Source organism: Ahaetulla prasina, chromosome 2 (assembly GCF_028640845.1).
Source record: "Ahaetulla prasina isolate Xishuangbanna chromosome 2, ASM2864084v1, whole genome shotgun sequence".
Lineage (NCBI taxonomy): Eukaryota > Metazoa > Chordata > Lepidosauria > Squamata > Colubridae > Ahaetulla > Ahaetulla prasina.
In genome coordinates this window covers 247,102,836-247,125,476 of record NC_080540.1, presented here as the reverse complement: position 1 = coordinate 247,125,476, position 22,641 = coordinate 247,102,836, and the positions used below count along the sequence as shown (strand labels likewise).

At 37.3% G+C, this 22,641-nt stretch overlaps 1 protein-coding gene across 1 annotated transcript in view; it reads left to right on the top strand.

Moving 5' to 3' along the window:
- The window catches only part of PRDM6 (PR/SET domain 6), a 100,514-nt gene that overhangs the window by 3,490 nt on the left and 74,383 nt on the right, over nucleotides 1-22,641 (top strand). Inside the window, exon 3 of the mRNA XM_058173475.1 lies at nucleotides 15,035-15,342. Coding sequence (XP_058029458.1) covers nucleotides 15,035-15,342 — 308 coding nt within the window. The remainder of the gene's footprint in view (nucleotides 1-15,034; nucleotides 15,343-22,641) is intronic.

Below are 22,641 nucleotides of genomic sequence, written 5' to 3'. Positions count from 1 at the left end.
CGCTCCAAAGGGTGGCTCGATCTAGGCAGAGGAGCTGAGCTCCACGCGTGGGGCGGGTTTAGGCTCCAGCGAGGCAGCGGAGCTCACCCACCCCGGCCCTCCCCCATCCCAAACCTCGGCTTCGATCCGGCCCGCTCCCTTCTCTTTCCCTCCCTGAAAAAGGGCCCGGTAATGTTCCTCCCGGTCATTGAGCGGCAAGCCAAATCTAGAGCCCTGAGTTAACCGCCCTGCTGGTGGATCGGTCCGTCTATGCTCGAGCTCACTACACCTTTTCATTCCTTGTGATCGCCACTTCGTCGCCAAGTATGTCTGTTCTGTGTCGTCAGAGAGGGTCCCAAATCCTTAGGGACCGACAAAAAAAACGGGGGGGGGGTTTCCATCAAAAGACTGGGGTGATTAGGAACCGTCAAAAGGCTGGGAGAGGGGGTTCCCTCTCTATGTGGGTGAAAATGCGATCTACTGAAAGAAGCTGGCGCTTGCTCTTTGAAGGGACCTAACTGGTGGGGGGGACGGGGGACACCTTGCGAGCTGGCGAAGGCGAAGGCCACTAGAGCTGAGCGGAAAACAGAGACCTCCCCTCTCCTTCTCCTTCTCCTTCTCCTCCTCCTCCTCCTCCTCCTCCTCCTCCTCCTCCTCCTCCTCCCGCCACCGGCCCTTTTGGTGCCCAAATGAATGAAGCTCCTTTTTTTGTTTGCCTGTTTTGTTTCCCCCATTTCGCATGCTGTCCGGTCCGTTCGAATGTGTCCATTGCTCGGAACAAGAACACTAGGACGTAGTGCCCCTCGCTCCATTTAGTAGCCAACACAACGCAGGACTTCTATTGCAATTGGAGGGGAATACTTCTGAAACCACGCAGGTTTCTAGTTGGACTGAAGAGTATATCTAAACAAAAAAAAATAGACCTGGGTCAGAAAGTCAGAAATTTTGGGAGGGGGGGGGTAGTCTAGTATCTAACACGAGGACTTGTGCGTGTTGATGGTGCCTTCCTTTGCTTGCCCTATTCCCCATCATTAATCTTGTCCTGACTGTTGTAAAACACATATTTTTGTCACCCTTAGCCCAGTTAAAGCAAGTTATTGGATTGTCATTTAGCACTCTTACCCAAAACACATTTGCTAATTTTAGTGGCTCTCTACTCCATGGATGGAGTCTAAACACTAATGAGTTGAGTTGAGTTTCAATATTTCGCTTAATTAGGGTACAAATCTAGCTGTCAGTAACACTATTCAGCTTAAATGCTTTCCAGGCAAAATACAAACTGGAATGGTAAAATTTAATTAAGTCTGTAGTGCAAGCAGAGGAAAATGTTGCACTGTTTCATCCTAGATTAATACTAATTAACATGATATCACCAATATCATTACTATCCATTATAATATAATGCTATTTATTATTATTGACATTAATATATGAAATTGACAATGGCATGATGTCATGTAACTTCATAGGTTTCTGTCGAGGCATCTGTTTTGCTGCGTGGCAACGATTCCATAACATGAAGAGTAGCTAATTTACAATTTCACACTTTTAAAAAACATAAACCGCCATTACTTCACTTACACATCGACTTCCAGATAAATAGACACTTGACTGCTGTCTTTGGCATTTAGGAATTCCCAGTTCTTGACATAAATTAATTTGAGGTTAACGTGGAGAAGATATTGCCCGGACAGATTGATTTTTATTTATTTCTTTCAAACGTTGAAGGTTTGCTGTTTCTGGCGGAAATATTCTAGCAAGGAGATCACACAGCACATTGAAAGAACTGGGGAATGGAATGGATTCGGTGAAATGAACAATCTGGGTCTGGCGTTGTAAAAGGTTTAATGCACCCCAAAGTGTCTGAGTAAGGAGGTGCGTTTTTACGGGAAAGGAACAGAAATCCCGGTCCTTTTCTCTTTCACGGCGTCCACGCGAGTAAATAAGTTCGGTGCTTTTAAGGCAGTGGAAGGTTTCCTACCCTAAGGTTTGCAAAGAAGCAATAACCCGGACAAAACTAGCACAATTATTTCTACCCCACCTTTAAGTTGCTTACTAATTACAATAAGTCCAAGAGAGCCACCCACCTTTCCGTACTTAAAGGAAGGGCAGTTTATGGAGTTGGAATTCCTTAATTAACAGCCGAGCCAAAGAGGAGGAGATACCGCGCCTCTTTCACAATCTGCCTCCTAATTTCCTGCTTTTATGCTCTTGAAGTCTAGTTTTCAAACGCATCTTCGCTCCCTCGCTGCCCTTCCCCCCCTCGCGCCCCAGGAGGTTGGGGGAAAGAAAAAGAAGGGACGTTTCTGCCCCCTCGCCGCGCTCTGCAACGTGTGGAATGACCCGGCAGGTTCAATAGCCGCGCGTTTAGCAAGCCTTCCGCGCGTTTAGCAAGCCGTCTGTCTGGCGAGCGTCTTTTGCCACACTCCCAGCCTTGGCTGGCAAGCGGGAAGGAGGAGCGAGGGGGACGGCGGCGAAGAGGAGCCTCTTGGGGTTAAACCTCGACCTATGTATATCTGTCCGGTGTGTCTATTTCCCTCAATTGCCCTCATAGCTTTAACGCGCTGTAGCTGTTTTTCCACCCTTCTGTTTTCTCCCCATCAGGAGCGGCACCTTTTACGAGGGGGACTCGCGGCCCATATATTAGATTGAGGTTAGAAGAGGTGGTGACTGTTTATTTAAGGTGATAAAATGGTCCATCAGCAGTAATCTCCATCGATATGTGCCACAAGGAGATGAAGGATGAGGGGACAAGGCACAATTAATTGCCCTATAGTTTTGTAGGAGAGAGTTGAGGCAAGACGGCCCCTCGCTTCGATCTCCTCTCCCAATGCCCATTCATCATCTCCACATTGTGTATGGGGCTCCCCCAGGGGCGAGGGGTGGCAAGGTTTATCTACACACAATATTCTCCTAACCTTCTGATACTTGACACTGAAATTTAATTCCTTCGTACACACGATCGAAGGAATATATATATTTCCTTGCCGCTTATACTCATCGCGGGGTTTTTTACAGGCAAAAGCCGGTAGCAGCTTAAATTTGTCCCAGGCTGAACAATCTTATCTTTTCAGTTATCTCACCCCCAAATCCAGGCCATGAAAAAACCCTGGAGTTTTTTGATCCATTTGCTTTGCAAAAAAAGAGAGGGGAAGGAAGGAGGGGGGGGGGAGAGGGAGAGAGAGAGAGAGAGAGAGAGGGATAGAGGTACTTATTTTCATTCTACTCTTAATCTGACCAAATCCAGACACTCTGTTTAATGAGTGTGTGGGTCAAAAGACTTGTACATTGAAGGGGCAAACAACCTCACGCTAATGCAGGTTTTTTTTTTTGCAGAAAAATGTTTATCCACTCCAAGGGGGTTTCTCGGAGTGGAAGAAATGTGGGGATGGTGGAGGAAAAGGTTCATCAAACAGCTTCCAGATCCTGTTGGGCAGTTGATCCCTTCCTTTCTTTTTTCCTCCCGATTCCCTGAGCTTTGCGCCTTCCTTTCTCGGAGGCAGATGCACATGGCTGCCCTCCTCTCTCCCCTCAGTTGGGTGGCAATCAATGAGGCTGGCTGGCCACTGGGCTCAGGAGGTGACCCTAATGTGTCTGTCCATGGCTCATCTGTCAGGCACCCAGAGAGGGGCTGAGGCTGGGGGCCACCAGGTGGGAAATCCCAGCGTGGAGGAAGGCAGGCAAGCAATGTGAAGAGAGGAGCAGGGCGGGTCCCCTCCCTGCCTCCCCCTCCCTGCCTCCCCCTCCTCTCTGGGATGAAGGCTGCTGGGGTGGGAGAACTTGAGGAGAAGCAGGTGAAGGGGTGGCTTACTTTCCACTTGGTTTTAGAGTTTGGAGACTTGGGGCTCCACTTGGAGAAGAAGTTGCAGGTTCAAGGAAATGAGGGGTTGCCATTAAGTGGGCTGCAAGGAGGCCTTTCTGGGAGTGAGGCTGGGGTCACCTTTTATTCCTGTATTGGGTTGGGATGTCTTTGGCTGTTTTTGCCTCTGGGGTGATGGGAAAAGACATAACTCCCTTTGAAACTATAATGGTGGTGATGAAAACATGCCATCAATACATTGTTGACTCTCACCTATACATTTTCACCATGATCATCTACCCCTAACATGGCCCTTCAGGGTTCCAATGGCGTGTCCATCACCACTGTAACCATCTTGTTGCTAGTTGTCATCTTCTCTTTCCTTCCACCATTCCCAACTTCAAAGCCTTCTCCAGAGAACTTCCCATAATGTATCAGAAGTAGGATATCTTCCGCCTGATTAGTTGTGCTTCAAGTGAAAACTCAAGCTTGATTTGTGACTTACAGTTACTGCTTTTATTAATAATCACCATTACTGTTATTACTTCAATCTGTTGGTTACAGATTCAAACTGCACTAAAGCTGTTTGGTCGCTAATATTTTCAAGGGTTAGTCCACCCCTGCTGTGATACATTTTTATATTGCCACAACAAAGGCTGTTTTTTGCTATACTATAAAATCCTGTAAATCGCTGAGAGAAAGAGGCCCAAAACACAACGTCAGTTTGAATTATGTAATAATTCATATAATTTACGTAGCTTACATAAAATTATAGGTTATAGGCCTGAAATTTAATAATTAAGGTTGATTTATAACGTGATTAGTAGCAACTATATTAATATTATTATTTAGGAAGAGGATTCAAATAACTAACTCATGTGCAGGAAAACCTAATAGCACCTTACAAGATATTTCTAAAACTTTCTCTGAGTAATTGCTCCAAGGACCAAAATCTCTTTGCTAGCATACTGGTGTACTTTTGGGGGGATGTCTAACCTCATATTCAAACCAAAATACAAATACTCAAGGTACAATTATATGTTGGTACAAATTAGATTAATGCAATTGTGTGAGTATAATGCAACCATCTCTGAGGATCTAGAGACTGTAAAAAAAAGTGCATACCAAAAGAGTATGGAAATGCTAAAATTGATGCAGCTATGATTGTAGCATCTCGCATGACTTTAGTGCCCTCTTCAATTAACTTTATTAAAATGGAGCAGGAAGCATCTTTATTCATCTTACCAAAATGATTTGGTAAAACTGTCTGGAATATGTTTTGAGTTATCAGTTTAAGGAACTGGCAAAAGAGAAAATTAACAGGTGTATACTCTAGGTAATGACCATGTAGAATTGCAGATTTGGGCCGGGTTAATTTTTCTTATTTCTTTGGACAAATCATGGCAAATGTTAGCATTTCTTTATATCTATATCGTTCTTAGGGTCATAATATTAAAAAAAATAGCTTGGAGACTTTTCCTCATCTAATTTCATAAATAAACGACTAGGTGCAACAGCTGAAACTATGAATAAACAGATAACGTTCAGCGAAAAGAAATAAAAATGTCTGCTTGGGCCAAACTGAAAATGTGTGATTGCCTTTTACGATCTTCTTTACATCTTTCAAAAATATTCTATGATATTTTAGAATGGATAAAAGGGTGAGATCAGCCTTGAGACTGGAACAACACTACTGATGGGGATTAACATTGCCTGGAAGATGAGATGCTACACTACAGCTAAGTACTTTTGGCCAAAGTGTAGTTCTTCTAGCGATTTAATTGCCGCATCTATGCCCTAATTTTTTTCCCTTCCTTCCTTCCTTCCTTCCTTCCTTCCTTCCTTCCTTCCTTCCTTCCTTCCTTCTCTCTTTCTCTTTCTTCTCTCCCCTCTCTTCCCTTCCCTTTCCTTCCCCCTCCCTTTGATTCATACACACCATTCTTAAATCCAGTTAAACTTCCCTAATACCATCCATTATATGCTGACTAAGACATTGTTAAGAACTTCAACTCAAACATCTGAAGAGTTCCAGGGTGAGCTGATCCAGAGAACAGATCCACAACAAACCCATTTTCTGGGATGGCCCAAATATTGCTTTGTATAATGCAAATTATCATACATAGTCATAAAAAACTGTTCTTGATTGTAATGTTCTACCTAAAAATACCTAAAAATAGTGGGAATTTCAAAAGAGATTCTAAATGGCAGCGCCTCAGTTTTAATAGCCTTTCCCCCCCCACAAATAAATAATCTAACTGAATATTTGGAAGACACGGTATAAAACTAATTTATATGAAGTACTTTGAACAATGTGGGATTGTTTCATTAGTATCTTCTTGTATAAGTAAGATATAGCTAACCCTGAGCTACATATATTTCTTACTATTAAATACGTATCTTTTGTTAACATCCTGTCAAATACTTCTATGTGTCATTTTGAAAGATTGGGTGAGATAGAAATTCATCTAAGTAACTAAAAATGTTGCTTCATCCTTGAGTAACTTTTATTTATGACGATGTTAAATCTCTCTAACTCATTAAATGTACTTAAAATGAAATAAATACGTTGGATGTTAAATTTTGGATTAAGACCATATTAGTTTAATGCGATGGACGTAACATTTATGCTGACTACAATATATATGCTAGGTTTAAAAATGTAATGATTTAAAACCTATTGGCTTGCGCTTGCTATCTACTGTTAGCAAGATTTTAACAGCAATTACAGCCTGGGAGAATCTCTGGCTTGGTTTTTAGTGTCATGTGCAAAATCAGTGTATGGTTGTCACCGTAGTTCAGCTGTAAGATAGAAGGTTGTACGTCAAACTCTTTCAGATTTACTGAGCTGTAGGCACCTGGCATAGCAACAACATAGATCTTTCTTTTAGATGGTTGTTGGGCTGTAATATATCTACTGTTAAAGACTGAGATATTAAGACTTTTAGAGAGTTTTTCCCTTTTAATCTTTTGGCACCAATATACTTAGATTTATAGGAGGGGAAGGTTGAATGTTCAAACAACACCAATTACCGTATTTGAGACAAGAAGAGGAATAGATACTGTTAAATAGAAACGGTACACAGAATTAAGCTTTCTATTAAAATCAAATCTAATAAGTGAACATTTAGATTTGAATACACACACACACTGCCGTGTGTAGGTTCTCCAGTATTGAAGAAACATTCTTATTGCAAAACTGTTGTTGTGAGCTCTATTCTATTATAGGAAGAATAATGTATGTATTATATATGTAAAGCTATGGGAAAAGTTACTAGAAACAGTTTTAACTGCTCTGTGTCCTTAGGACTGCAGGACAAAAAGCCTAAACACTTAAGCATACACTTTTTGTTCAGTTCATTAATACTTTTGAAAATAACATTCAGGATAGCAGTATGCATTTTTAAAAATTGTTGCCCTTCACCAACCGCAACTCAATTGAGAAAGCCTAAGGCTTGTTATACCCAGGAAATTAATTGATTAATGGGGAGAGTGGGAGAACCAACCATAACATTTGACCAACAAAAAACCTCCACTTCACTAATATCTCCAGTCCACTATATTGTTCTTTTTTATTTTTCCCTTTATAAGCAGATCACTATAAAAATGTTAATAATTTCCCTCTAGTCAGAAAGATAAAATTTCACCTGACTGAAAAGAGTAAATGAAAAGTAATATGAATTATTTTAAAATATTTTCAGATATTTCCTTCCAATAATCTTAGACAATATTTCAAATAATTAGAAAGCTTACATTAGAGACAGCCAGCCAATTCACTTATAAGGATTTTTACATGAAATACATTGCTTGATGTTTGTAACTCGTGGGAAGAAACTTTTGCATGTTCTACATGCCCTTATGAAACAATTTGAATTGTGTTTTATTTTTGCTGTATTTACATAAATATTTTTGCAAATTTTATTAATATCTGATTTGTTGTGACAATTTTTTTCAGACTGATGATGACGATTAAATTGTTTTTCAGAAACTGATGAATAGAGGTCTGAATGAATGCTCCCTTGAAACTAGATGGACTTGAAGTAAAAATAGTTTCACAATAAATACTGAGATAAATACTTTTTCTTTCCTTTGCAGTGGAAAAATAAATTTTTGTATTGGCAGAACATATATTAATTAATATGTGAACACTTTAATTCTAGTAAATGGAGCTGAAAGCTGATAATGCTTTATATGTATGTAATGTTAGCATAAAGAAAAAAAAGTAAACCATAATCCATGCACATTATTTATCCTGAAAGTGGAATAAATATCCACATTAGAGAAAACAAGTTGTTGAATTCGTGGTTTTATCAGGTACACTTACTTTAATAAAACAGTCTTGTGCCTAAAGTATTTAAGAGTAATATATAAAGCTGCATTGTTTCTAATCATATTACCTGTGGAATATGTTAGAAAGCTTATTGCTTCTACGCATATAATTCATAGACTTTTCATCTACTTATCCTCTGGTTCAAGTTCTGTTGATGCCAAAGGAATCCAGTGCCTCTGATTTGAATGTAAATTGATTTGAGTGTATCTTAAATCTTAACGCCTAATCTTTTCAGTAGAAATATAATCCATTTATCTGAATGAGATTTAGCTGTAAACAATGATTAAATGTAAACTGTTTTACTTAGAGTATTGTTAAAATAAATGGGACAAGTTGCTAACATGCAGCTTATTGATTTTATTAGATCTATTATATGTATGAATTTAATCCAATAATGTTAGGATTGCAGCTAAACTTTAAAAGGTGAAAAAGTAATTTGTGCATTATGTTCATTTAAATGTCCCCAAAAAAACAGATGTAAAACATGAAACAGTTCTGAAGTATTAATAGATCTATTTTTAAATCAAATTAGAAGTGTACCCAGACAATAATTGAGTTAGTTGGTTTCAGAAACTTTTTGAAATAGAATACATGTAGCAAGCGATCAAGCTGCACTTGTATAAATTTTACGCAAGAGCAGTAGCGGTAAATAGAATTCATTGCAAATGATCAAAACATTTGTAATAATTTATAATAGAAAATTAAATATGGCCACAACAATAATGTCTTTCTGTTTATAGTACCTTACTATGAATAGTGGAAAACGTAAAGAAAGAATGGTACTGAGTAGTTAAGCAGATAATTTTTTAATATAAAACAGAACAGTTCAGTTCCATAATTGTCCAGGTAAAATCTATTCCTAGCAATGGAAAATACTCCTTGGCATGTAGTCTACAATTTGTTCTCCTAATTTGTAATGCTGATCTTTACTTTTTGGGCAGCACTTCAGAAAAAAGTTCCCAAAACTGTGTTTAGAATGAGTATGTATAACCATTTCAGAACTGTATGTTTATATGATGTTTTGAAGACCACATGTGCATAAATGTGAGCGATACTATATGTTAAATATAAGAGTTTGATCCTGAAACTGTATGGTTAGAGTAAAAAACAAAAAGATGCTTTGGCTTCGTTTAATTGAAGCTGCTTGGTAGACATGGTGTCTCCAAGAGAGCCATTAATAATCAGGAAGCTGGGAGGAGGTTACACATCTAAAAGATTGTCAGCAGGGAACAAATTATTCTAGAATCAAGGGTCTGCACTGAAATGTTACTGAAATCTTGACCATACGTATCCTATATCTTGAGACATACCAAGTTTCTATCCTGTTTTTGGTCATTTTAACGTTGTTTAATTGTATACAAATTGTATAAAAATCTAATTCAATCCAAGTCACATTTTATGTAACATTATTACAAAACACACGGGGCGGGTCATATTTGAATGAACAGTTCTATGAATATAATAAAGAGAAATGTTAGCTAGCTGAATTATCTGACTTATTACTGAATAATGAGAATAAAGCCTGACGGTTGTTCACTCTTTTCCTTTAAAAAAAATAAAATCTGCAATTCTGCTTCTGAATAGTGTAGATTCTGTTGCATTTGGGAACATATTTACTTGTATATTGTACAATTATTATCTTGGTCAATTATATTTATCTTAGCAGATAATGAAATCATTTAAGACAAAGTTAGAATACATTTATAAAACTAACATCTATAACAGAGGCTCATATTTAATATAAGTTGTAGCTAACAGTAGATACAAGAACAAGTGAAAATATCTAAAATATATGTACATTATAATTACATATATGATGTAATTATATATGCAAATACATATATTTACAAATATATGTACCATATTTTTTGGAGTATAAGACGCACCTTTTCCCCCCCAAAAACAGGGTGAACATCTAGGTGCATCTTATACTCTGAATGTAGTCCCATCCAGCTTCTCAAACAAGGTTTCAGAGGCTGAAAAAAGCATCAGAAACTAAGCTTCAGAAAAGAAGCCCCCAAACAGAGCTTCAGAAAACAAGACCCCAAACAGAGCTTCAGAAGCTTTTTTTCGGAGGCTTTCAGAGGCAGAAAAAGTTTTTTCTGAAACAGAGTTTCAAAAGTTTCAGAAGCAGAAAAAAAGCAAAAAAAAAAAAAGAAGAAGCAAGGTACAGAGCTGACAACCCAGGAACCTGTTGCTAAAATTCACTTTTGGGAACAGCTGATTGGGGGTATTCCGGAGGCCGATCCACCTGCCAATCAGCTTTTTCCTTATTTTCCTTCCCAAAAACTAAGGTGCGTCTTATACTCCGAAAAATACGGTAAATTATAATTACATCTATAATTAGATTGCATGCAGGAAGATTGCCCCATCAGGGTTTGACGGATCTTCCATGTTGCTACACAAAACCTGGCTACATGCACTATAATAAAAGATAGTTTGTCTTTTAGAGCAGCCACTGGACATAGGCTGAATCTGGGTAATTGGGATATCTACTGACCAGAGATAGTATGAATCTGGTTCAAATGTCTCCGAAAAAAGAACAATAAATAGAAAATGTTCTGTAGTTTCCTCCTTTCCAGAGTCACAAGTGCAAAGCCAAGAATACTTTTCTTTATTTACCATCCAATACTGTGAGAGAAAAGAACATGGCATTCGGCAAGGGAGAAGACTTTCTGATGGCTAAGTGTTTTTAGCTATGCAAGGTAGCAGGCAGCGATGACAATATAGCTGTTGTGTACTAGTGAAAAGAGGGTTGGGGCCTTCCCTAGCTCTGTTTGCTGTTCTGTGTATCATTTGCTTCAGGATTTATTTTGTCTATTCATATTCCATTCAGGGAGAGTAGTCTACATTGAAAAGATTGAACAGCCTTGTGGACTGAAACTTGTCCTAAAGAATCAGTGGTACAAGGCCTTGAGGATAGAAGTATATTTTCTTGGCCTGGAATTTAAATAGAATAGAATAGAATAGAATTTTTATTGGCCAAATGTGATTGGACACACAAGGAATTTTTCTTGGTGCATATGCTCTCAGTGTACATAAAAGAAAAGATACGTTCATCAAGGTACAACATTTACAACACAATTGATGGTTAATATATCAATATAAATCATAAGGATTGCCAGCAACAAGTTATAGTCATACAGTCATAAATGGAAAGAGATTGGTGATGGGAACTATGAGAAGATTAATAGTAGTGCAAATTCAGTAAATAGTTTGACAGTGTTGATGGAATTATTTGTTTAGCAGAGTGATGGCCTTCGGGAAAAAACTTCGGGGAAAAAATAGATTTAAAGTTCGTCAAAGCCAACAATTAAACTAACTTCAAGTAGTTCAACATGTAAAGATGGTTATGCGCGAAACTTATTTGTGAAGAGGAATGATAATTATTAGGTATAGCAAAGTTAAATGCTTGTATAATCATAATTTTTTTCCTATATAAATTTTCCTACATTACATATAAAAGTCATGTATTAGGTTGGAATGGGAACAATCTACAACCTTGACCATTTGATCTTTCCCTGTTCCTCCCATCCTCCAGTTGGCTGCAGGATGTGTAGGATGTCAGACCCACCAAGCCGTAGTTTAAATGCTTAACAAGGCTTTTTTTGTGAAGCCATGGGCCCCAGTTATGGAAATTTATGAAAGTCCATCACTTAATTTTGTTTTGCTGTTTGAATAATCCTGTTAAGCAGGAAAGGACAGGATGGCCAAGAAAATATATTTTGAGTTCTAGAATTAAGAAACCATCTTTTGTAAGCACCCTGGTTTATGGGTCTTTCCTCACCACCAAATTATATTGCTATCTATTTATACTTGAGTCAGCAGAAAATTGTACCAAAATGAAGTAGTTGTTTCCACTGCTGAATCCTGTCCTTTCCCTGTTGTCTTTGTAGTATCTGCCCAATACCTGAATTTCTTCCAAAGACTAACAAGTTTTACACACTTTGAGCTTGCCCTTGACCATGTCAAATGAAGGAGGAAAACACTTCTTCAATGCTGGCAGGTGAGGCTGAATCAAACCTGTCTTCCTCCTGGAATGGAACACGATGATAGCATTGATGAGAACATGAAGGGGAAAAAGGTTGCAAGGGTTTGTTTGCACTATGGATAGATATAAATGGTTTCAGAGCTTGTGGGAGGCGGTCAAGAATGTTGCACTTGAAATTGATCTGACTCAATACTTGGATCATAAATATACTGATTGAAAAACATGAACCTGTTCAAATGAATTTTCTGTTGGGATCCATAGTATTCCACACCTAAGAAGGTTCTGCATTTGTACTTTTCAACTTGAAGCTACCAGGATTTTAGGGATGTGGAACTAAAATGACATTAAAAAAACAACCAAGAACTTATTACTGTTTTCAAACAACCTATTTTTATAGGATTATTAAAATTGCAATGTATAATGTGTATGTTTTTCGAGATCTATAATATGCTTCTTAATCTGGCTTTTTGCAAATGTGCAAGTTTACTCCTAACCACCGCAGTTACTTAAGGTTGGCTGGGGATGATGGAATTGTAATATGACAGATTTGAAGATGCAAAGTTGTAGAGAGCTGATATAGATGAGTGTAAAGAAACTGAAATTTATATTCACCTTTTGAGCAATTTATTGGAAAATGATTTTTAAAACTAAATGGTAGCTGCTAGTTTAGCAACAGCAGTATAGAAGGTAGACTTTAGTTGTATAATTGATAACCATGTTGGATAGAAAGGATTTTTGTGCTCTCTGAAACATTAAACTTGACTAAAATTTATTTGACACAGGAGGAAAGAAAACTGTGTCAATTCTACTAGGTTTATTACTTGTGGTTCCAGGATGCATACTTATTCCAAATTTATGGTTTGGACCACCAAATCCCCAACCAACTGGTGAATATTTTTGTTTTATTTTTAGCTACAAGATATATATGATGCAAAATTATTGGAGTGAAAGGAATTGCTGTGTAAATAATAAAGAACAAGCATTACTTTTTGAATAAATTTCTGGAACAGCATTTGAAACCTTTCATTGTGTTTTAATGTCCCAAATATGCTAGGAACTGTAGTTAATTCAAAGAAGTTCATTTTTATTTTATTTGCAAAATATATTTCTGTGAATAAGCAATGTTCTTGGAAGTCCAGAACTTAAAGTATATAAAGAAAGTGGAAACTATTGACTTGAAATAGAAAAAAAACCTTATAAAGACCTCTTTATTCAAGATTATCAGTTAAAAATTTAATGTAACATAAAGATGTTGCCCATTTGTTTCAGCAGTGTTTTGTATTAATAAAATTATTAATTTGTTGCTTTCCAAGACATCCAATAACAGTAGCTCTTTGTGTAGCTTGCAAATTAATAGAAATCTATTCTAGAGAAGCCAATACAAAATCAATAATAGGAATAATAATGACAGCATATACAGTAAAATCATAATATAATAAATTAGCAAAACTATAGTTCTTCCAGCTTTGGAGGATATCGTGCCTGAGAGAATTATAAAAAGGTTTCATATGGTTTTAAAAAATCCTTTAACATTAGCCTTTTTGGGGCAGTCATTTTGAAGACCACCCCAATATTAAAAAGTCCTTGTTTTGTGGCATAATATCTATGCTTCATTAGATACTAACTGTAATCCAACATAACGGAGATAGTAATGGGGAGAAATGTAATTTCATACCTTTGGGTACATGCAAATTAGTAATGCAACATAATACAAAAATTGTTAAAGCAACCAGGGTGTGGTAAGCTTTAATTTGGGTGATTCTTTGTCCCAAATAAATCATGGTTTGTGTATTATGATGGACACAATAAATCTTGATTTACATGTGTGAACCAGGCCTGGATGTTGAATGCTTCGTTAAAATAAACCTCTTCATTTTAATCCACAAATCAGTTGGAAGATAGTAAGATGCACTGCTGTCCGGTGTATGCTTCCTAGAAAATAAATCTCATTCCAGTCAATAGAACTACCTTTTATATAAATTGGTTTAGATGCAAAATTAGTCTAATATTTTTATTCTTTGAGTAAGGAAGGGGCAACTGGCCCCTCTACCACTGCAAGTGACAGCCATATTTTGTAACATATCTAAGCATAGCAGGCTTCTGACCTTGGACACCTTCCTATACTACTTGTCCATGCCTCAACTTGCTGCCTGCTTGCCGTATGCCATCCTAGATAAATGCTCCACTATCTGTGGAAATGCATGCTGTGGACTAAGTTGCCTTTCTCTCTGCTCAGTCCAGGCCCATTTTGAACAATGGTCTCTGTCACATTTTGGGATAAGGTGTTTGGGCAAACTCTTTTAATGTGCTTTATTTATCAGTTCTCCAAGCAAGAGTGCTCAACAAATCTATTCCTATATATTCCCTATGATATTTGCCTCTAAAATAGGCGGGCTATTTACGGGACCGCCTTCTGCTACCGAATACCTCTCACCGACCCGTGCGCTCTCACAGAGAGGGACTCCTCAGGGTGCCGTCAGCTAGGCAGTGTCGTCTGGCGACACCCAGGGGAAGGGCCTTCTCTGCGGGGGCTCCCGCCCTCTGGAACGAGCTCCCCCCAGGACTTCGCCAACTCTCGGACCTTAGAACCTTCCATCGTGAACTTAAAACACACTTATTCAGGTGCGCAGGACTGGATTAGATTTTTTAGTTTTTAAATTTTAAATTTTAAATTTTGTACTGATTTTAATTGGTTTTGTTATTTTTAGTTAAATTGGCCGGTTAAATATTTCATTTTAAAATTATTTTAAATTTATTGTCTATCTATGTATTTTAATAAGGCTGTACACCGCCCTGAGTCCTTCGGGAGAAGGGCGGTCTAGAAATTTAATTAATAAATAAAATAAATAAATAAATAAAATGTAGTGGATGAATTCTTATTTGCCAGCTAGAAATCAGAACCGCCCTTTAGCATTTGCCATTCTCTTTTTCTTCACAGGGTGTGACATGTGTGCCGATAACCGAAATGGAGAATGTCCCATGCATGGGCCTCTGCACTCTTTGCGCCGCCTGGTGGGAACTAGTAGTGCAGCAGCGGCAGCTCCTCCCCCTGAGATTCCGGAGTGGCTTCGGGATCTGCCACGAGAAGTATGTCTGTGCACCAGCACTGTTCCTGGCTTGGCCTATGGCATCTGTGCAGCCCAAAGGATTCAACAGGGCACTTGGATAGGGCCTTTCCAGGGAGTTCTCCTTCTGCCCGAAAAGGTACAAACAGGAGGAGCCAGAAATACTCAGCACCTCTGGGAAGTAAGTCACAGTTTAAAATCTAAATGGGAGCTTGGGTTTCGTTTCATATTGATTTCATTTGTCTTCATTGTCCATCTTAGGTGGATTTCACTAACAGTATTAGCATGGAACATCTAAGCCCTTTCAGCCTCAATGTAGCATTTCTGTCCAATCTTTCATATTGTTAGCAGTCACATGGAACCAATGGAAATGGTTAATTCGATTCTGAAACAAGTGAGCTTCTGACGGTTGTCATAGTTTTAAAAAACAACACTTTATGTAAAGCTTTTATCGCAAATATTTTGAGCTGGGGGAAAACAGACCTTTTTATGGTCTTTTCTAAAAGCGAAAAATATCTGAAAGCAAGTCCTGCAAAATCTGGACAATCACTAGATGGCAGCAGACAGTGTTCCATTTGGAAATCAGTTGGATTTTGAGCCAAATCTGGTGTCCTATAAAAGCTACATTTATTTAAGCAATTTCTCTGTTAGCTATTACACATACTATTAAGTACAATGTTTTGCTAGTTGACAAAAGCATGTTGATTTTTACAAGCTTTTTTTTTTTCAGATGATAGTTTCGAATTCTTAAACTGAGTTTTAGGAAGCTGGAAATTCTTCCTCTTGCCTTGATGCAACATTTTGATGTAGCATTCTGGAATTTTAGTGTGAGGACTTTAAACCACAGTTTTGAATCTATTCTATGTTAAAACATATTTTGATTCTGACTAGTAAACCAACATTAAATCTTCCCGCTAGACAAAATGTCTAAAGAAGCAAGGTCGCCACAAATGTCATATGAAGGAAGGTTTCAAAAGGTGCAAGGGAATGCGTGGCTCTGTTAATTCATTGGAATTCATTGGAATTAGATCATAGTTTTGTTTTAGATTGTGACTAAATTTCATGCAGCCCAGGGAGCATAATCACAACACTGCTTCTAGTGTTGAAGATGTTCATCTAGCTGAACATTTTAGCTTTTCCATGTGAAGATAATATCACTGTGAAGCTTGGGTTAATTTCAATAAAAGCGTACCAAAACTACATATCACTGAAAGCAAAGAAAAATCCCTATACTTTCTAGGCCTATTCTCCAAAAACCCCTGAAGGAATTTCAATTGGAGGTGGTTTTTTCAGAGTATCATTAATACTCATTAATTGTCAGAAGGAACAAAGAAGCTTATGGGTTAATTCTGCTGTTCATTCATTGGCATACACATTACATTGTATGCAATGAAAATTTGGGCTAGAAGAGGAAAAGGCTAGTGCAAGTATTAAAGATGAGTGTCTTCTGAAGTTGATGAAATTGAAAGACGTAAGGTGTGACAATTAAAGAGAGAGAACATGGTAATGATATGGGAGATGGTCAATGGATGAATCAGAATTGTGTGGAGAGACTGAGAAGAAGTACTGCATCTTTGCTACACTCTGTAGAAAGAAATCCATATCTTAAATATAGATTTACCGTAAATAAACTAAAGAGAGGGAGGAAATGGGTACATTTAAGGCTGTACATACAGTTAGTAGGATACAACATGAATGTAAAGTAATTGAATGTAAAGGCTTAGAAGGAAATGTAAAGGTTTAGTCTTGGTTGTCTGAATTTGTTATGGCAATATAACATTCAACAAAAGAATGAGTCAAACAGTCAGGCAGTGTAGTATTGGATGGAGGAAAAGAAGCTTGGATTTGAGACTATGAAAGAATGGTTGGTGACGTTGACAGCTTTTGCTGAAATGGATAAATGGACTTCTTTGGTTAGAGAAGAGACATTATTTACATTTATTGGTGACTGGTTGCATCCTATGGATTTTTTTTTGGATAAACATGAAAAGATGAACTTGTGACTTATGGTTTTGATGATGAGATAGGATAGATTATAGAAGGAAGATTAACGATACAAATTTAGAGAGATTAAAATATATTTATACTTGTAATTGCTGTGAGGAATATTTGAAGCCACTTGGTATATATTTTTTTCTTTTCTCTTTTTCAACTTTTTTCTTTTCTTGCACTTTTTGCTTTTTTCTTGCTTTATTTCTTTTTGTTTTTTCTTCCTTACTTTATATTTAGTATTCTTGTTTAAAACAATGTATGTACATCCATATGTATGTATGTATGTATTTTAGATTGATAAAGTTAGATAACATCAGTATTGCAATATTATGTGTATATATGTATATATTTTGTTTTTTACCCTTGGCTGTACACCACCCTGAGTCCTTCGGGAGAAGGGCGGTATAAAAATTTAATAAATAATAATAATAAAAATAATTATTGAGCCAGGCTATTTGCCATTTTACCATGTTTGGAAAGAAAATAGTATAGGACCAAGAATGCTCAAGGCCGCACTTTGTGAATTGCAGATACTGAACATTGAATTGTAATGGGTCTAAAGAGGATTTGGAGAAAAGACAGGTAAATAATGGGAATGTGAAAGTAGTCTACAAGCATATAGTATACAAGAAATTGGTGACAAAATAATTGCAATTTATTGCAATTAATACAGGTAGTCTTCGACCTATGACTGTTTGCTTAACATGGTTCAAATTAATGATGGCCTCAGGAAAAAGTCAGTTATGACTCAAATTCAAACTTACAAATATTGTCCCACTCCATGGTTACATGAATACAATTCAGGTGCTTGACAACTGGCTCACATTTATGACAGATTGCATCATCTTGTGGTCATGTGATTGCAATTTGAGACTTTTATGGCAGAGTCTAGCAGAACCCACCACTGATTAACCTGGATTGGCACTTTCAACTATGTGACTTGATTTACAATTGCATGATTCGATTTACGGCCATCATAAAAATGGTCAATTATACTTAGGCCACATCAATTAAATTTACAGTAACATCTACTTAAAAATCAACAAAATGTTTTACGAATGAAGAATCCAGTTCCTTACTCTTCCTTCTTTTCACTTGTCCTAGAACTTCTGATTCTTAATGGTCTTCAAATAATTTTTAGTATGATTAGAAAACCAATGAAGGATTAGTGCAGAGGCAATTAAGCCCTAGTGCAGATGTAGCACTCTTTTATTTGTTTTACTTTGGCAAATATCAAGATTATTGCATTTGATGTATAGTTGGACGCTGTAGACACATTTTTTGGCTTGTCTGTGCAAGAGTTCCTGCCACACATTTAATGTTTGCTTTGTGTGTAATCCATACAGTTCAATATACAGCAGTTTGAAGTAAATTAAACACCATTCCATTACCTCACAAGATGGCCTGACACCTATGGGTGTTCATTGGGAAATTGTACAGTCTTTTATCAATCAGCCAAGTGATTTTTTTTTATACAGGAAAAAGACAATTTCTTTAGGAAGCCAAGAATATGATTCATTTCTGTTGTGATTCTTTTAATTTTCCATTGGCCCATTTTTAGCTGGAAAAAAGAATTGATACATTTTACGCAAAGACAATAAGCTCTGATTTATTTATTTAACAGAAAAAATAGCATTGAAGTTCGCAAGGAAATCTTCATAGAGAGATTGATTCCTTTGAAAGTCAGTTATTATTTCTAATGTGTTTATTTTAAGTTAATGGAACCAATTCTTTCCTAGTATTCTTGTAAATAAACTTTTCCAAAAATTAGATGTTATAGATGAGGATGAGATATTTTTCTTAGTGTTTCTAGTAAAAAAGGAATCTGCACTAACTTCCAACATGTATGAAAACATTATCTCAGTTATTAATGTTTTTGTTCCCCAGAGATAAATTAATCTAGTTACACAAAATTTCTACTTTCTGTTTAACATCAAATTGTAATAAGACCAGACTCAAGGAATGCATAAAAGGCGCACTTTAAATTCCATGGGAATATAATATAGACATTTAAAAGGTTTGCAAAGTCTCATTACTGAAGTTTTTCAAACTTTAAGATCTGAAGACCTGTGAATGGCAAATTATGCCCCTATCCGTCTTTTCTCCCTATTTCATGTAGTGGAAATTGTATAATTATGTGGGACACGGAACTGAAATAAATGCTACTTCTCTTTAACTGATCGATCAAAGGATTAATTCCTGCATATTCCGTCTGCAAATTCTTCTCAGATTTTACATACAAATGACAAATAAATGTTTCCTTTTCTATGACTTTACTGATTTAGTGAGGATTACTATTGGATTGAAAGATTTCCAATACCTGTATTGTTTTTGAAGTTTTGTTTAATCAGAAATATAAGGCATGCTTATGCTATTTAGGAATGTTGAAAACATGACTGAAAAAAGTAATGGATTTATTCTTTAGAAATACCGTATATACTCGAATATAAGCCGATCCGAGTATAAGCCGAGGTCCCCAATTTTACCCCAAAAAACTGGGGTAAACTGGGGACTCGAGTATAAGCCGAGGGAGGGAAATGAGGCAGCTACCGGTCAGGGAAAGCCTCCCTCCCTCAGCCGAGAAGGCTGGCGGCTCCCCCGCCCCGCCCTCTCACTGCACCGGCAGGGCTTCCCCGCGCTAATGCAAAAGCCCGCCAAGTTTGCACCATCCGGTATAATGTGAAAAAAAGAAGAAAAAAAAAACTCGAGTATAAGCCGTATATACTCGAGTATAAGCCGAGGGGACGTTTTTCAGCACAAAAAACGTGCTGAAAAACTCGGCTTATACTCGAGTATATACGGTAGATTGAATTTGCAATCCTATTCATACTTACCTGGCAAGGAGATTCATTAATACCAAAAAGTTTTATTTCTGTATAAATATATATATGATTGCACAACCAACAAGATCCTTCTACTGCAATGATATAACATTTTTGTCATTTAGACTTAATAGCAGTTAAATTTCTAGGATTTAAGTGTAATATTACAACTTTGAAAGGATGTTCTCAGTTCTTAGAAATTTATTTGTGCTTAAATCCTATTAAGATCAATGTACTTGTCTGCTAGAACTATGCTAAATTCCTTTGATGTCAAAGGAAACTAAAATGCAACAAAGGTAAGTTGAAGATAAAGAGAACATTTTAAGTATGCTGGAAGGAAATAGTCCAGACGCTCATTTGCTAATCTGAAAATAAATGTGTCTTCACATTTCTTCCACCACACTTAAAACCATTATCTGAATTGGGTCTTGCATCAAATTATAGTCTTTAATATGACAAACCGGAGAAGCTATTTAGCTGTATTTAATTTTGTTTAATGCAAAATTAGTTTTATCCTGGTCTTAGTTGTCTGGGCTCTGGCCAGGTTTTGAAGCGTCTTGCACTAATAGAAGAGATTGTTTTTAAATCTGATGAAATCTGCAATCAGCATATTTCAGGAATTCCAAGGTAGTCTAATTATACTTAACACAGTTGGAATCTCACAAGTAGTTTAAAAATTGTGAAAACCATGGAAAGATAGAATCCCTATCCTCCTCCTGTCTGCAATATAGATTAAGTTTATAGTGACCAGACGTCCCGCTTTTGGCGGGACAGTCCCGCATTTTAATAATTTGTCCCGCGTCCCGCGGCAATTCCAAAAAGTCCCGGTTTTTTTTGTTTCACTCCCATTCTGAAAATGGGAGGTGGCAACGCAAGAGGAGGAGGCGGAGAAGGGGGAGTGGCGGAGAAGGGGGCACGAGAGGGAGGAAAGACACCGCTTGACTTCACCCGAGAAGAAAAGAAGAGCCGAGAGGACAGCCGAGGAGAGCCGAGCCTGGCTGGAAGAACTGAGAGGAGAGCTGAGCCTGCCTGGAAGAGCGGAGAAGCAGAGCTGCTCCTCCTCCTTCAAGCAGGTGGCAAGACTCAGCACGCATGCGCAGCCCCCCCCCGTCAATGGTGTCCCGCTTTGCCATCGCTGAAATCCGGTCACTTTAACTAAGTTACAAGTGTAGAGATAGCTACACCTGAACTGCCTTTTAGTCTATGTTTTAGGTGCAGTAAAGGATGTCATAAATTAATTTCAAACTATAACTATATTAAGATGAATATTACATTACTCAATAATCCTTCTGTATTTCTTGATTGCTTGTCACCTCTGTTTCAAATATATCATGGCTGATGAAATCTGGATAATTTTGCCTTGGAAATAATGTTGGATCACAGCCTGAATATCAAGTGAAAAGGAGCTTGTAGGATGGTCCAAAGATAGATCTAGATAGATTCATTGTAGATCAGAAAATCTCAATTGTTTTACAGTTGTGTTTATATGATTTACCATACCTAGTATGATATGAAAGCTAGAAGGTAACCAGAAGTGCACAAATAGTTTGTGCAAAATTCTGGTACTGAATGCAAGTTCAGAATGTGCCAGAAGGATGTGCCTTCTTTTTAAATTCCTTAGATATCTTTTTAGTAGCTGTTAGAGAGTTTAGAAAAAGTAGTTCTGATAGGCTGTTTATAAATTATGCTAAATTAAATATCATAATATTTTGCACCTTTAGATAATCTTGTTAAAGGAGATATGTGGTTCAATCTTTCATCTGAATATGATAGAATGGAAAAAAAATTAAAATGCACAAGGAATGCTAAAATGATTGGTGTTACTATATGAAATTAGCAGTAAACCAGAATTATATACAGCTATTTGCTTCTCAACTAGTTTAGGGATTGGATTAGGATATTAAACCCCTATCTCAACATCTTAATTCTCTTGCTTATGTGAAATGTAATGGAACACATCTGACTTACAAAGCATATTTACTTAGAAAAGTCTTTTTGGCAAGAGTCCTAAGTTATTCCTCCATTGTTTTGGTTGGCAATTGTTTTCACTAGGGTTTGTTCCAAATAAATGTCAGCAAAACTGCAGCTCTAATTCTTATGCACATGTGCATGTGTGTGTGTGTGTTTGTGTGTGTACAAATAGATGACCATTGTTAAAATGTATTTAGAAAGTGTCAATCCAGATTCAGTAATGAAGTGTGTATTTTAAAATATTTTTTATTCCATCGTTATTATTTTTATATATAACTCAAGCAACAACCCAGCTGACTTTCATACCTAAGGAAGGACTTGAATTCATAGTCTAGCCTGATTTCTAGCCTTTACCTCTAGATCAAAAAGACTGTGTTTGTTTTTTAATGCTTAATGCTGTCAGATTCACTGACATTCATCACTAGTTTTGGAAGAGTTGGGGACCATATACTGCCTACTCCACAGGCCAACAAAATGAGTTTTGATAAAATAAATTTCATATATTCAGTTCATATATGTTCATTCTATGTTAGTAACAGTAACAGAGTTGGAAGGGACCTTGGAGGTCATCTAGTCCAACCCCCTGCTCACGCAGGAGACCTATACTAGGGATTCGAACCACCAAACTGCCGACCTTTCTGATCAACAAACTCAGTCTCTTAGCCACTGAGCCACCTAGTCAGGGTTTCACCATG